Source organism: Chlorocebus sabaeus, chromosome 9, assembly GCF_047675955.1.
Source record: "Chlorocebus sabaeus isolate Y175 chromosome 9, mChlSab1.0.hap1, whole genome shotgun sequence".
NCBI lineage: Eukaryota > Metazoa > Chordata > Mammalia > Primates > Cercopithecidae > Chlorocebus > Chlorocebus sabaeus.
The window spans coordinates 71,829,901-71,846,493 of record NC_132912.1 but is presented as its reverse complement, the minus strand read 5'-3'; the positions used below and the strand labels follow the sequence as shown (position 1 = coordinate 71,846,493).

General features: G+C 41.3%; 1 protein-coding gene across 5 annotated transcripts in view; it reads left to right on the top strand.

Moving 5' to 3' along the window:
- Nucleotides 1-16,593, top strand: part of CCAR1 (cell division cycle and apoptosis regulator 1) — a 74,216-nt gene that overhangs the window by 16,045 nt on the left and 41,578 nt on the right. For 3 of the 5 annotated variants that reach the window (XM_007963248.3, XM_007963249.3, XM_007963250.3), the window contains exons 3-10: nt 2,784-2,956; nt 3,744-3,788; nt 6,823-6,855; nt 8,517-8,710; nt 10,900-11,014; nt 11,114-11,306; nt 15,699-15,828; nt 16,085-16,246. In XM_007963248.3, the coding sequence (XP_007961439.2) occupies nt 2,784-2,956; nt 3,744-3,788; nt 6,823-6,855; nt 8,517-8,710; nt 10,900-11,014; nt 11,114-11,306; nt 15,699-15,828; nt 16,085-16,246 (1,045 nt within the window). The remainder of the gene's footprint in view (nt 1-2,783; nt 2,957-3,743; nt 3,789-6,822; nt 6,856-8,516; nt 8,711-10,899; nt 11,015-11,113; nt 11,307-15,698; nt 15,829-16,084; nt 16,247-16,593) is intronic. The other 2 variants (XM_007963251.3, XM_007963252.3) reach the window with 1 other exon arrangement.

Below are 16,593 nucleotides of genomic sequence, written 5' to 3'. Positions count from 1 at the left end.
ACAGTTTGGGGAAGGATGTGTTCCATGAGCAAATACTGGTTTTTATGGCCTCTTGGTTTTTTCCCCCTGGATACCATTGAGAAAATTGGGCTGATGCCTGTAATCCTAACACTTCGGGAGCCTAAGGAAGGAGGATCACTTGAACCCAGGAGTTCAAGACCAGCCTGGGCAACATTAATGAGATTCCATTTCTTTTTTTTTTTTTGACACAGAGTCTGACTGTGTTACCCAGGCTAGAGTGTAGTGGTACGATCTTGGCTTACTGCGGCCTCTGCCCCCCCGGTTTAAGCGATTCTCGTGCCTCAGCCTCCTGAGGTATAATTCAGTTTAATTCAACTAAATTACGTAAAGTAGTTACATAAAGCATAAACACATTTAATTCCTGCGTTTAATTCAGTTTCCTGAACTTAGCCTTAGATCCCATTTTTTTCAGTATTTATTGCCCCAGGGAGCTAGTGGTTGTTTTTCTAGGGGATATGTTTTTGGGAAGTTCAGTGCTAGACCATAATTTTTTTTTTTTCTTGAGGCGGAGTCTCGCTCTGTCTGCCCAGGCTGGGGTGCAGTGGCCGGATCTCAGCTCACTGCAAGCTCCGCCTCCCGGGTTTACACCATTCTCCTGCCTCAGCCTCCCGAGTAGCTGGGACTACAGGCGCCCGCCACCTCGCCCGGCTAGTTTTTTTTTTTTGTATTTTTTAGTAGAGACAGGGTTTCACCGTGTTAGCCAGGTTGTAGACCATAATTTTTACCTAAAGTTTCTGCATTTAATGGAATTGGGTAAAAGGATCAAGTAAAACCTTTATCATATTCTCAGTGTGTAGCTATCTCTAAGCATACATTAAACATTTAAGTACCAAAGTCTATCATTTTGAGTCCCTCTCCCCAATTATTTGGCCTTAGCAAATCATCATTTTAAGTCACTACATGGTGAAATGTTTAATTTCTCAGTACAGTAGTGTACACTAACTAAAACCTCTTGGTGGCCAGTTGTGGTGACTCACACCCGTAATCCCAGTACTTTGGGAGAATGAAGCAGGTGGATTGCTTGAGCCTAGGAGTTCAAGACCAGCCTGGGAGACATAAGGGGATCCCTTCTCTACCAGAAATTTAAAAATTCGTAGGATGTGGTGGCTTGCACCTGTAGTCCCACCTACTCCTAAGGTTGAGGTGGGAGGATCACTTGAACCTGGGGAGGTCAAGGCTTCCATAAGCTGTATTTGCACAACTACACTGCAGCCTTAGTGACAAAGTGAGACTGTGTCTCAAAAACACAAACCCTTTTTGTGCCTTTTTTTTTTTTTTCTTCAATATTGAGAGGTAGAGTTTCACTCTGTGAAAATCCCTCATAGGATTATGGCTCACTGCAGCCTGGAATGTCTGGGCTCAAGTGATCTTCTCATCTCAGCATCCTGAGTAGAATGGTCCTCCTATCTCAGCTCCCTGAGCAGGTGGGGCTACAGGTACCTGCCTCTGTGTGTGGTTTATTTTTTAAAATCTTCATAGAGATGAGATCTCACTTTGTTGCCCAGGTTGGTCTCAGACTCCTGGGCCCAAGTGATCCTCCCACTTCAGCCTCCCAAAGAGCTGGAATTACAGACATGAGCCGCCTTGTCCAGCCTACATTTTTTTCTTCAGAGACTAGACAAGCATTATAATGAGAAGGGGAAAAGAGTAGAACAAGGAGTTTAGTCAGTAACTGAACAACCAGTTTAGGTAACTCATTACCTTTGGACCAGGCTTTTTGTGCTTAAGTGTTTTTGTCTGTTTTCTTTTTCTTTTCTTTTTTTTTTTTTTTTTTGAGATGGAGTCTCACTCTGTTGCCCAGGCTGGAGTGCAGTGGTGATCTCAGTTCACTGCAACCTCCGGCTTCCAGGTTTAAGCGATTCTCCTGCCTTAGCTTCCTGAGCAGCTGGTACTACAGGCATATGCCACCATGCCCAGTTAATTTTTGTATTTTTAGTAGAGACAGGGTTTCACTGTGTTGGTCAGGCTGGTCTCGAACTCCTGACCTCAGGTGATCCTCCCACCTTGGTTTCCCAGAGTCCTGGGATTACAAGCATATGCCACTATCCCCCAGCCAGTTTTAGTCTTTTTTAAAATTAGAAATTTTTCCTGACATGTAAAAATCCTATGTATTTATGGTATACGTAAACAATACCAAAGTTTTATAGATATATATAAAGTCTTGATGTATATATATGTCATGGAATGGCTAAATCAAGCTATTTAACGTGCATTACTTCACATACTTTCGTTGTGAGAAGACTTAAAAGTCTGCTCTCTACTCAGTGTTTACATATATAGTGTATTGTTATTAACTGTAGTCAACATGATGTTCACTGGGTATCTTGAACATTCCTCCTAATTGAAACCTTTGACCAATGTGTGCCCCATCCTGCCCTGGGCCCCACAGCCTCTTTTAACCACCATTTTACTCTGTTTCTCATCGTTTGACTTTCTTACACTCCACATAGGAGATCATGCAATATTCTTCTTTCTGTGCCTGGCTTATTTCACTTAACATAATGTCTTTCAAGGTTCATACGTGGTGCAAATTACAGGATATTCTCCTTAAGGCTGAATAGTATTCCCCTGTGGATATATACCACATTTTCTTTATCCAGTTGTTCACTGATGGACACTTAGGTTGATTCCATATCTTGATTATTGTGAATAGTGCTGGAGTGAACATGGGTTTGCAGATATCTCTTCTGTGTACTTTTTTCATATTTTTTATATTCTTCATAATCTTGATTTTTATGTTTTCCTTTTTGATTTCATTTTAGCTGCACTGGGTGTTCAACAGCCATCACTCCTTGGAGCATCTCCTACCATTTACACACAGCAAACTGCATTGGCGGCAGCAGGCCTTACCACACAAACTCCAGCAAACTATCAGTTAACACAAACTGCTGCATTGCAACAACAAGCCGCAGCTGCAGCAGCTGCATTACAACAGGTAAATCTTTAATAGGTCTAATTATTTGATGTAGAAAACTTTATGAAATCTGAGTAGCTAGCATTGCTACCTTCATTTGATAGGTAGTGAATAATTATGTGTTTTTATTATGCTTATTTATTTTTCTGGTGATGAATGTTATATCTGACCAGCATATATAGGGAAGAATAGTTGGGCCAGGCATGGTGGCTCATGCCTGTAATGCCAGCATTTTAAGAGATTGAGGTGGGAGGATCGTCTGAGCCCGGGAATTTGAGACCAGCCTGGGCAACATGGTGAGACAGCATCTGCAGAAAAAACGAGAATTAGCCAGCGTGGTGAAGGACACATGTGGTCCCAGCTGCTTGGGAGGTTGAGGTGGGAGGATTGCTTGAGCATTGGGAGGTTGAGGCTACAGTGAACTGAGATTGCACCACTGCACTCTAGTCTGGGAGGCAGAGCAAAACCGTGTGTCCAAAAAAAAGAGTAGTTGAATAGTCAAAAATTTTAAGTCCTTAAATTGGGCCATTCTTATAACTTAATTACGTGAATAAGATTTACTTCTTTTTGGATCCCGGAGTATAAGTAATCACAACTTTATTTACTTTAGATGAAGTTTCACTGTTCCAGAAAATTTATCTTTATTATTTTTATTTTTATTTATTTTTTTGTTTTATGAATCAATGCCATGCCAGAACAGAAAGTTTATGTTTAGTGTAGTTGTATGTATTTCTATGTATATCACTTTTTGAGAATGAATAAATTTAGTGTCTATTTTTCTTTGAAAAACATTTTTTTAATCTTTCAGCAATATTCACAACCTCAGCAGGCCCTGTATAGTGTGCAACAACAGGTTAGTTTATATTTTCCATGTTAAAAACTGATTTTAAAATAGCCATTTGCTCCAAAGTTCAATTGATAGAGAGTTTTATTTCTATCAGCTACCTTAACATGCGATACGAATTTTTTGGGAGGGGCTGGAGTAAATCAGGTAGGAAAAAAGGAATGTCTACAAGGGTGAGGGAGATAGGAGGGTGGTCCTAACTACCCAAATCCTTAGTCTTTGTTGCATGTTTCTAAGAAAGTATGAGGAGGCTGGGCATGATGGCTCACGCCTGTAATCCCAGCACATTGGGACGCCGAGGCGGGCGGATCACCTGAGGTTGGGAGTTTGAGACCAGCCTGACGAACATGGAGAAACCCCATCTCTACTAAAAATACAAAATTAGCCGGGTGTGGTGGCGCAGGCCTGTAATCCCAGCTACTCAGGAGGCTGAGACAGGGAGGCTGAGGGAGGAGAATCGCTTGAACCCAAGAGGCAGAGGTTGTGGTGAGCCGAGATCGTGCCATTATACTCCAGCCTGGGCAACGAGAGCAAAACTCCATCTCAAAAAAAAAAAAAAAAGGGTGCAGAGAATAATCTGGAAAGAACTACCCTTTGGACTGTTATGCTCCTGTCTGGAACCTTTGGGCCAGCTCTGCTGAACTAGACCACATGTGAGAATGAAAGCTCCTTTTGCTACTTGAAACCTAAACCTTGTACAGACTTTCAGCCTTTATTTATTTTTTTTATTTTTAAAAATTTTTGTCACATTAACACCTACTACAGCCTTTATTTCTTTAAAGGAGTAGGGCCTCCAGCCCCCTTTTTATTAATCAAATTGTGTATAGAAATCAAAATATTAAAATAGAATTGTTCAGAATGGGAGAAAGCTGGCCCAGCACAGTGGTTCACGCCTGTAATCCAAGCACTTTGGGAGGCCAAGGCGGGAGGACCACTCGAGGTCAGGAGTTTGATACCAACTTGGCCAACATGGTAAAACCCTGCCTCTACTAAAAATACAAAAATTAGGTGGGCCTGGTGGTGCACACCTGCCAAAAATTAAAATAAGCAGAAAGTGGAAGAAAGCCTCCCTTTATAGTTCACACTTCTATTCCCTAGGCACGTTTGAACAATATGGAAGCTCCTTATTTAGACTAAAAGCAAGTTTCATTGGCCCCTTTTCCTTAGACATATTCTCTAGGAACTGTCAAGGGAAGAGAGTTTGCCTTGCTGAAATACAGATATGCTTTAGCCTAAGCATGTCCCTGGAAAGGATTTGGTCTCATTCTTTTTTGAGACTGAGTTTCGTTTTTGTTACCCAGGCTAGAGTGCTATGGCACAATCTTGTCTCACTGCAACCTCTGCCTCCCGGATTCAAGCAATTCTCCTGCCTCAGCCTCCCGAGTAGCTAAGATTACAGGCGCACGCCACCAGGCCCGGCAAATTTTTTCTATTTTTAGTAGAGACGGGGTTTCACCATGTATCAAACTCCTGACTTTGTGATCCACCCGCCTTGGCCTCCTAAAGGGCTGGGATTACAGGCGTGAAGCACTGTGCCCGGCCTCATTCTTTTTTTTTTTTGTGGCTGCAGAGGCTTCTTAATTCATAACTTCTTTGTCCCTAGATCCATGGCCCAGTTTAATCCTTGACTTAAGCCCCTTGAGGCTTCAGAAGCATTGCATTTTCCCAGAAGACCTCAGTATTTCACTAGTAATTGCTTTAAACTTCTTAAAAACTGACAAGAGATTGGTCTCAAATCAGATGTCTTGTTTTTAGAATACCTTCCAACTTATTTTAGTGCTTGTATGAAATACATTATTAAAGATGATAATGAGTGAGGCTGAACCTTGCAAAAATTGTGATACTCATTCTGCCTTTAAAAAATGGCACTACTTGGCCGGGCGCGGTGGCTCAAGCCTGTAATCCCAGCACTTTGGGAGGCCGAGACGGGCGGATCACGAGGTCAGGAGATCGAGACCATCCTGGCTAACACGGTGAAACCCCGTCTCTACTAAAAAGTACAAAAAACTAGCCGGGCGAGATGGCGGGCGCCTGTAGTCCCAGCTACTCCGGAGGCTGAGGCAGGAGAATGGCGTGAACCCAGGAGGCGGAGCTTGCGGTGAGCAGAGATCCGGCCACTGCACTCCAGCCTGGGTGACAGAGCCAGACTCCGTCTCAAAAAAAAAAAAAAAAAAAAAAAAATGGCACTACTTAACTATTCTTAACTTACAGAAAAATAGTATTTTGATATGATTTAATCTCTAATCCATGTTGACTCCAGGTAAACTGAATGTTTTGAATTACAACCTCATACAGATTATTTTACCTTAGCCTAAGTCAAATTTATATTTCAGAATTTTGAAATTTCTCCTTTCATACTAATTCCTTTTACTTTCTGGTAGTAGTACACTTTGCTATTACAGAAAAACCATACGTCAGAGTATGTGGTCCTTCATGGTCTCTGTGCCTATGGCAAATTGTCCATCAACAGCACTTCTCATTTTAGGTATATATCTATGAATTGGATCGATGACCAGTGATCTTTTTTGAAACAAGTAGCATACTGATGATATTGAGTTATTTCTGTAGCATGGTAATCTTCGCTTTTAGAGATTTTTGTGGGGTTTTACTGTGGATGCTATTCCTAGGAAATAATAACAATAACAAAAAAATCAGGTTCTGTATTTTTATTAATAAAAGTAGTTAAGTGCCTATCATTGAATGAGTTACTTATATATGAGGTCTGCAGTTGTTAGAAATAATTGTAGGAAATTTTATACCTAGTGATCTCTGTTACTTTTCACATTTTTCTTAATAATAAGATAACTGGGCTGGGTGCAGTGGCTCATGTCTGCAATCCTATCACTTTGGGAGTCCAAGGCAAGAGGATTGCTTGAGCTCAGGAGTTCAAGACTACCCTGGGCAACATAGTAAGACCTCGTTTCTGTTTAAAAAAATAAAAATAAGTAGAATAACTTATAGGAATTATTTATTTTATAAATCATCTATGAAATAACAGTTCTGATTGACCCTTTTCTGTGTGTGTTTATTTTTCTATTTTCAGTTACAGCAACCCCAGCAAACCCTCTTAACACAGGTTAGTTGGTATTACTTGATTGGTTTTGGATATCTGAATGAACAATAGACTAAAGCTTTATTCCTATTCTACTTTTTCTTTCACAGTTTAGTTACTTGTTAGATTCACCTAATAATTTAGGAATATAATGCTAAATAAAGGTAGAAGTATGCTATTTTATCTTTGATGGTTTCTCATTGTAGGTTCAGCTGTGATACAGTTTGAATAAATACGAGGTTTTCTTTTATTTATTTATTTTGAGACAGAGCCTCCCTCTGTTGCCCAGGCTGGAGTGCAGTGGTGCAATCTTGGCTCACTGCAAGCTCTGCCTCCCGGGTTCAAGCGATTCTCCTCTCTCAGCTTCTTGAGTAGCTGGGATTACAGGCGCCTGCCGCCATGCCCGGCTAATTTTTTTATTTTTAGTAGAGATAGGGTTTCACCATGCTGGCCAAGCTGGTCTCGCCTAAGGTCCTGACCACCTGCCTTGGCCTCCCAAAGTGCTGGGATTACAGGTGTGAGCCACCACGCCCGGCTGAGGTTTTATTTTAAACTTAATACTACTGACTTTTCATTAATACAGATTTTTGTAGTCGTCGTCTTGTGGAAAATTTCTGCACGTTATTTCCACTTTAGCAGGGAAAGTTATTGTGTGACATTATCTGCTTAATTTTTCAGCAACATTAAAAAGTTTTGAACTTTTGTTAGTGCTACCTTAGGCTTTGCATACTATTTATTACACCTTTCACATACTCTTTTTCTATTTTTACAATCTTGAAAGTGTAAAAAGTGTTCTTGGCTTATAAACTATGTAAAAACAGCCTATAGGCTGTCTTTGGCCCATGGGTCATAGTTTGCTGATCACTGGTTAATACATAGAGTGAAATACTATGTAGCTGTTAAAGTAAAACTTCTTTGTGTACTGATATGGAATGATATTCCAGATAATCTGAGGTAGAAGTAAAGATACAGTCTAGTATGTATTATATGCTTCCATTTATCTATATGCATATTCGAATAAAACATCTCTAGGAGGCTTTACACTAATAATTAGGACAGTGATTGCTTCAGATTTAGGGAACTTCATAGCTGAGGAGCAGGGATAGGAGAGAAGCTTTTCACAGTATAACCTTTGGTACCATATTTTTAGTCTTGAATCTCTTACTTGTCTTTTAAAAATATACTTGAATTGAGCAATCAACCTGTTTTTATTAAAGAACTACAGTTGGTTAACACCTAACTCATATTTTCAATCATCAACAAAGTAGAATTTCCAAATTAAGTAGAAAAACTATAGAAGTTCTTTTGTTCAAATGCTATTTCCCTAAGTGTACCCTTAACACATTACTAGTATCTTAAGATATTAAAGAAATTTCATGAGAAAATAATTTTGTGGTCAAAGTTTAAGGAATGCTGAGTTCCTTTACTATACTTAGGATTTTCCTGAGCCTTTATTATGCTAGTATAGCTATTATATTAGTAAGAACACTCATCTGAGGGATCTTGATGAAATAGGCTAAAAATAATTTATAGTTTAATTTTAGACCTGACTCTCAAGATGTACATGTATATCTTCTAACATAATATGAAAAGTTTAATATTCTGGGTTAGTTTTAAGTAGTCATACTGAGTTTTTAGATGATTTCAAATCATTGCCTTAATTTGATGTTGATTTTGTTTTATAGCCAGCTGTTGCACTGCCTACAAGCCTTAGCCTATCTACTCCTCAGCCAACAGCACAAATAACTGTATCATATCCAACACCAAGGTCCAGTCAACAGCAAACCCAGCCTCAGAAGCAGCGTGTTTTCACAGGGGTGGTTACAAAACTACATGATACATTTGGATTTGTGGATGAAGATGTATTCTTTCAGCTTAGGTAAACTTAATTAGGTCTTGTCATATGGCTTCTTACATTTACCATAAAACACCTGTTTAGTTGTGGCAGAAATTACATGTAGCCCAGGCTGGACACAAGTCGTGCAATCTCAGTCGACTCACTGCAGCCTCTGCCTCCTGGGTTCAAGCAATTCTCTTGCCTCAGCTTTGGAGTAGCTGGGATGACAGGCATGCACCACCACACTCGGCTAATTTTGTATCTTTATTAGAGAATGGGAGTTCACCATGTCGGCCAGATTGGTCTTAAACTCCTGACCACAAGTGATCCACCCGCCTCAGCTTCCCAAAGTGCTGGGATTACAGGTGCCCGCCGCCACACCCGGCTATTTTTTTTTTATTTTTAGTAGAGACGGGGTTTCACCATGTCGGTCAGGCTGGTCTCGAACTGCTGACCTTGTGATCCACCCATCTCGACCTCCCAAAGTCCTGGGATTACAGGCGTGAGCCACCATGCTTGGCCCTTTTTATTTTATGAGATGGGGTCTCGCTCTTTTGCCCAGGCTGGGGTCCGGAAGTGCAGTCATAGCTCACTGCAGCCTCAAATTCCCGGGTTCAAGGGATCCTCCTGCTTCAGCCTCTCAAGTAGCTGGGACTCTAGGTCCATGCTACCATGCCCAACTTTTTTTTTTATTTTTGAGAGCAAATTTCACTCTTGTTGCCCAGGTTGCAGTGCAATCTCGGCTCACTGCAACCTCCACCTCCCGGCTTCAAAGGATTCTCCTGCCTCAGCCTCCTGAGTAGCTGGGATTACAGGTGCCTGCCACCACGCCCAGCTAATTTTTGTATATTTAGTAGAGACAGGGTTTCACCACGTTGACCAGGCTGGTCTTGAACTTCTGACCTCAGGTGATCCACCTGCCTCAGCCTCCCTAAGTACTGGGATTACAGGCGTGAGCCACCACGCCTGGCAACTATTTTTTTTTTCCTTTTTCTTCAGATCTAGACATAAAGACTAATTTTTGAATTTTTTGTAGAAATATGATCTCACAATGTTGCCCAAGCTGGTCTTGAACTCTTGATCTCAGGTGATCCGTTTGGTTTTTAAAGTTACGGCATTAGAGGCATGAGCCACTGTACCTGGCCGTCTACTTTTACTTTTTCTTATTTTTTTATTTTGAAAATTTTAATTAATTTATGTATTTTGAGATGGAGTATCACTGTGTCTCCCAGGCTGCAGTGCAGTAGCGCAGTATTGGCTCACTACAACCTCTGCCTCCCAGGTTCAAGCGATTCTCCTGCCTCAGCCTCCCAAGTAGCTGGGATTACTCCTGCCACCACGCCCGGCTAATTTTTGTATTTTTAGTAGGGATGGGGTTTCGCCATCTTGACCAGACTGGTCTTGAACTCCGGACCTCATGATCCACCTGCCTTGGTCTCCCAAAGTGTTGAGATTACAGGCGTGAGCCACTGCGCCCGGCCTCTTTTATTATTATTACTTTTTTTGAGATGAGTCTCACTCTTGCCCAGGCTGGAGTGCAGTGTTGCAATATTAGCTCACTGCCACCTCCGCCTCTCAGGTACAGGCGATTCGTACCCAGCTAATTTTTGTATTTTTAGTAGAGATGGGGTTTCACCATGTTAGCCAGGCTGGTGTCGAACTGCTTAAGTGATCTGCCCACCTTGGCCTCCTAAAGTGCTGAGATTACAGGCGTGATCTACTGCTCCCATCCCCCAACTACTTTTTATTGCTATTTTATTTTATTTTATTTATTTATTTTTGTTTGAAACCGAGTCTCGTCTGTCACCAAGGCTGGAATGCAGTGGCACGATCTCAGCTCACTGGAACCTCTGCCACCCGGGTTCAAGTAATTATCCTGCCTCAGCCTCTTGAGTAGTTGAGATTACAGGTGTGGGCCACCACGCTTCGCTAATTTTTGTATTACTACTAGAGACAGGGTTTCACCATGTTGACCAGGGTGATCTTGAACTCCTGACCTCAAGTGACTTGCCCGTCTCCGCCTCCCAAAGTGCTGGGATTACAGGCATGAACCACCGCACCCAGCCCCATCTTTTTAAAGAGCTTTCCAGGCTTCCATTTCTGATATAGTTTACTGTTTATTTTTTTTGAAATACAGTTTACTTTAAAGTACTAACTATGTAAATCATTTTGGGGAGAAATCTATTTTAATTGTATTTATATTTAACTTTTAAAAAAATTTTTTTTTACAGTGCTGTCAAAGGGAAAACCCCCCAAGTAGGTGACAGAGTATTGGTTGAAGCTACTTATAATCCTAATATGCCTTTTAAATGGAATGCACAGAGAATTCAAACACTACCAAATCAGGTACAGAAAATATTGAGTTAGGTATTATAGAAGCTTGGTAAGTGAGTCTTCTAATTCACAAAGTTTTTTTTTTCTTATTCTTTCATTTTTTAATTGAAGAATCAGTCGCAAACCCAGCCGTTACTGAAGACTCCTCCTGCTGTACTTCAGCCAATTGCACCACAGACAACATTTGGTGTTCAGACTCAGCCCCAGCCCCAGTCATTGCTGCAGGCACAGATTTCAGCAGCTTCTATTACACCACTATTGCAGACTCAACCACAGCCCTTATTACAGCAGCCTCAGCAGAAAGGTATCTTTGCTTTTGTTTCAGATGAATGTGTAACTTTTTAGTTGTTAATATAACTATGCTTTTAATTTCAAAAATAGGCAGGGATTTCAAGAAAACTTGAAGCCTAAAGAATCCTGAATAGGACACATCTACTTCCATAGCTATGTGGAAGTATTTTTTTTTTTCTCTTAATGATAAGAAATTAAAAGATACACCCTTGTGGACTTAAATATCAAAACTATTAAATTACTTATTAAACCATACCACATCAAATGAATTTGCTGAGTTTTAAGTTTTTTTGCCAATTGATTGTTTGAAACTCCAGATGTGTTCTTTTTCACTCTGTCACCCAGGCTGGAGTGCTACTATCTGGGCTCACTGCAACCTTAGCCTCCCAGGTTCAAGCTATTCTTCTGCCTCAGCCTCCCAAGTAGCTGGGACTATAGGCATGTGCCACCATTCCTGGCAAATTTTTGTATTTTTAGTAGATACAGGGTTTCTCCACGTTGGCCAGGCTGGTCTCGAACTCCTGACTTCAAGTTTTCCACCCACTTCGGCCTCCCAAAGTGCTAGGATTACGGGCATGAGCCACCGCACCCGGTCCAAATGTGTTCTTATAAAAACAGTGTTTAAAATGATACATAGGGCTAGGTGCGGTGGCTCACACCGTAATCCCAGCACTTTGGGAAAAATACAAAAGTTAACTGGCTTGTGGTGGCAGGCGCCTGTAACCACAGCTACTCTGGAGACTGAGGCAGGAGAATCACTTGAACCCAGGAGGCAGAGGTTACAGTTAGCCCATATCACGCCATTGCACTCCAGTCTGGGTGATAACAGCGAAACTGTCTCAAAAAAAAAGAGAAAAAGATGACAGTTAGCCTTAGCTTAAAGAAGCCTACTTAATTGGCATTAAAAAGTGTAATTGTGACATGTTCTTTTTTTTTTTTTTTTTTTTTTTTGAGGCAGGGTTTCTCTCTGTCACCAAGGCTAGAGTGCAGTGGTGTAATCTTGGCTCACTGCAACCTCCGCCTCCCCAGCTCAAGTGATCCTGCTACCTCAGCTTCCTTGAGTAGCTGGGACTACAGTTGCACGCCACCCTGCCAGCCTAATTATTATATCTTTTGTAGAGACGGGGTTTCACCATGATGCCCAGGCTGCATTTTCTTTTTTGGAGACAAGGTATCGGTCTGTCACTCAGGCATGGGTGCAGTGGTGTGATTTCAGCTCACTGCAGCCTCGACTTCCTGGCCTTAAGCAATCCGCCCATCTCAGCCCCCCTCTAATTTTTGTACTTTTTTGTAGAGACAGGGTTTTGCCATGTTGCCCGAGCTGGTCTTGAACTCCTGGAGTCAAGTAATCTGCCTGTCTTGGCCTCTGAAAGTGCCGAGATTACAGGTGTGAGACACTGCTCCCAGCCTGCATTTTCTTTGTTATTGTAGATGATGATACATAGCAAAATGACAGATTACAGTGTAATGAGTTGTTTAATGAACACCTATGTAATCACTACTCAGGTCAAAAAAATACAACTTTGTGTCTGGTAGCAGGGCAGTGGCTCACACCTGTAATCCCAGCACTTTGGGAGACTGAGGTGGACGGATTGCTTGAGCTCAGGAGTTCGAGATCAGCCTGGGCAACATGGTGAGACTCCATCTCTACTAAAAATCCAAAAAATAGCCAGGCGTGGTGGTGTACACAGGCTGATGTGAAAGGATCACTTGAGCCCAGCGGGCGGAGGTTGCAGTGAGGCAAGATTACACAACTGCACTCCAGCCTGGGTGACAGAGCAAGACCCTGTCTCACAAATTGCACAACAACCATTTGTAACTCATTTTCTTTGATAATAGTTTTATTCTGTAAGTATGCATCCTTGTTTGGTTTCGAACATAATGTGTGATTCTACTTTTATGACATTTTGTGTGTGAGACTCCTTTTTTTTTTTTTGAGATGGAGTTTTGCTCTTATTGCCCAGGCTGGAGTGCAATGGTGCGATCTCGGCTCACTGCAACCTCCGCCTCCCAAGTAGCTGGGATTATAGGTGTCCGCCAACATGCCCAGCTAATTTTTTGTATTTTTAGTAGAGATGAGGTTTCACCCTGTTGGCCAGACCGGTCTCAAACTCCTGACTTTCAGGTGATCCACTCCCCTCAGGTTCCCAGAGTGCTGGGATTACAAGCATGAGCCACCATGCCTGGCTTATTCATCCTTCTTACTGCATCCAATTCTTGCTTTATGTTAGGTCTTTTCTTTTTTTACTGTGGCCTCATGGGTTTTTTATTTATCCTTTGTTTTATATTCAGTTGTTTTCTTTTTGATCCTTTATATGTATAGTTTGTAAGAATTTTTTCAAGCTGACTCCTGTGTCTTTTTATTTTTGAGATGGAGTCTTGCTGTGTCGCCAAGGCTGTAGTGCAGTGGCGTGATCTCAGTTGGCTGCAAGCTCCGCCTCCCAGGTTCACACCATTCTCCTGCCTCAGCCTCCCAAGTAGCTGGGACTACAGGCGCCTGCCACCACGCCCGGCTAATTTTTTATTTTTTATTTTTTTAGTAGAGATGGGGTTTCACCATGTTAGCCAGGAGGTTCTTGCTCTCCTGACCTCGTGATTTGCCCACCTTGGCCTCCCAAAGTGCTGGGATTACAGGCGTGAGCCACCGCACCCGGCTTCTCCTGTGCCACTTTTACAATTCCCCATGGAGTATTTCTTAAAGGAGATGTCCCAGTGAGGGTGTTCCAAAATTGAAAGCTCCCTATATGTTTCTGGGATGACAGGGACATGTAAAGGGAGATGAGCATAACAATGCATAAGAATCCTACTGGCATACACGTTTTTCCATTCATAATAAAAATCAGACCATACGGAACTAATTTTTTAGGAAACACAGTAGTGGAGAGATTTTTTTCCTGCTACAAACTGCAGAGCAGTAATTCAGATGATCACCATACTAGGCTTCCTACTAGGAATTAATATCATTGTCATAGACCAGCGTCAGAAAACTGTTCTAGTGGAGAGGTGTGGGATCTCATATATCATGTTATCAGTTGTGAAGAATGAAATTATTTGTGCTTGTGTTTATTTTCTGTGATGTGTAATAGTTCTGTCTACTTTAGAGATGTTTAATGTGAATCATTTTACTGAGGTTGAGCAAATTTTAAAGAAAAACACATTTTTTAGTCCTTATGGTGTGATCAGATGTTGAAAAGGGGAATGAGTATTTTAATCTATGTTGTAAAGGACTTAGTTACTTGTTCTAGTTACTCTGTCTAAAATACTTACAACTTCGCATATATTATACATCTTTCCATAAATTAAGTGTGCATTGTAGTAAAGAAGGTAAATTTGCACTATTCCTACCTGGAAATATTTATACTATTTCAAAATGAAATTGTTGATTTTCAATATTGGGAAGAATTCGTCAAGATAGTGCCCCACCTGGGCAACAGAGGGAGACCCTGTCTCCTCAAAGAAATTTTTTAAAAAATTAGCTGGGTTTAGTGGTGCATGCCTATGTCCCAGCTGCTTTGGATGTTGAGATGGGAGGATTGCTTGAGCCTGGGAGGTGAGGCTGCAGTAAGCCATGATTGCACTACTGCACTCCAACTGGGGCAATAGAGTGAGACCCTGTCTCAAAAAAAAGGTAATTTTTTTTTTTTTTTTTTTTAAACACAGTGTCTCGCCCTGTCGCCCAGGTTGGAGTTTAGTAGCACGATCTCAGCTCACTGCATCCTCTGCCTTCCGGGTTCAGGTGATTCTCCTGCCTTAGCCTCCTGAGTAGCTGGGATTACAGGAACGCGCCACCACGCCTGGCTAATTTTTTTGTATTTTTAGTAAAGACGGGATTTCACCATATTGGCCAGGCTGATCTCGAACTCCTGACCTCGTGATCCGCCCGCCTCTGCCTCCCAAAGTGCTGGACTTACAGGTGTGAGCCACTGCGCCTGACCTGACAGTACCTATTCTTTTTTTTTTTTTTTTTTTTTTGAGACACAGTTTTGCTTTTGCTGCCCAGGCTAGAGTGCAGTGGTACGATCTCAGCTCACTGCAGCCTCATCTCTTGGGTTCAAGTGATTCTCCTGCCTTAGGCTCCTGATTAGCTGGTATTACAGGCATCCACCACCACTCCCAGCTAATTTATGCATTTTTAGTAGAGACGGGGTTTCACCATGTCGGCCAGGCTGGTCTCAAACTTGACTTCAGGTGATCCACCCGCCTCGGCCTCCCAAAGAGCTGGGATTACAGGCATGAGCTACTGCACCCAGCCAGTACCTATTATTTGAAACTATATATTAAAGGCCAACTTTGAAAAAACAATTTTAGTGACTCTCAGTTATTTAACTTTGTTCATCTAATTTTATCAGGTACTTTTAAACTTTGTTTAGACACGCTAAACATTTTTTTCTTTTATCTTTTAAAGCTGGTTTATTGCAGCCTCCTGTTCGTATAGTTTCACAGCCACAACCAGCACGACGATTAGATCCCCCATCCCGATTTTCAGGAAGAAATGACAGAGGGGATCAAGTACCTAACAGAAAAGATGATCGAAGGTATATTTTCTAAAGTATACTGTGGATGGTGGCAATGGTTGTACAACAATGTAAGCATAGTTAATGCCACTGAACTATGTGCTTATAATATAAAATTTTAAAATGCTGAATTTTGTGTTATGTCTATTTTACTACAAATTTTAAAAAGTTAAACAAATATACTGTGGAATCTTGCTTATATTACCTACTCTACTTCGTTGAAGAGCTTTTCCATAATATTAGAAATATTAGTAATTTTAGAAAAATTTGCTTTCAGTCGTGAGAGAGAGAGAGAAAGACGTAGATCAAGAGAAAGATCACCTCAGAGGAAACGTTCCCGGGAAAGATCTCCACGAAGAGAGCGAGAACGATCACCTCGGAGAGTTCGACGTGTTGTTCCACGTTACACAGTTCAGTTTTCAAAGTTTTCTTTAGATTGGTAGGTTATTCCCCACCCATTGTTTTCTTGAGTTACTAATTTCATATAATTTGACAGAATATGTTACAGAGATATTTTTCTTGCAACATTGATTTCCCGACAGTTAGTGTTCTTCATGTAAGTGCAGAAATGCAATTTGAAATAACTTAATTCTCTACAATGCTGCATTATTTTTATATCCCCATGAAGGAAATCAACTGGTGTTGAAAAAGACAGCCCCTCAAGGAAATTCCTCTGTCATAAAGTTATTCCCCTAAAGATAGAATCAGTTAAGATCTAGACTTACTGATAACTTGAAGATCATGTATAGTCCATTGTATGTGATGAGGCAATAATACAGTAGTAAA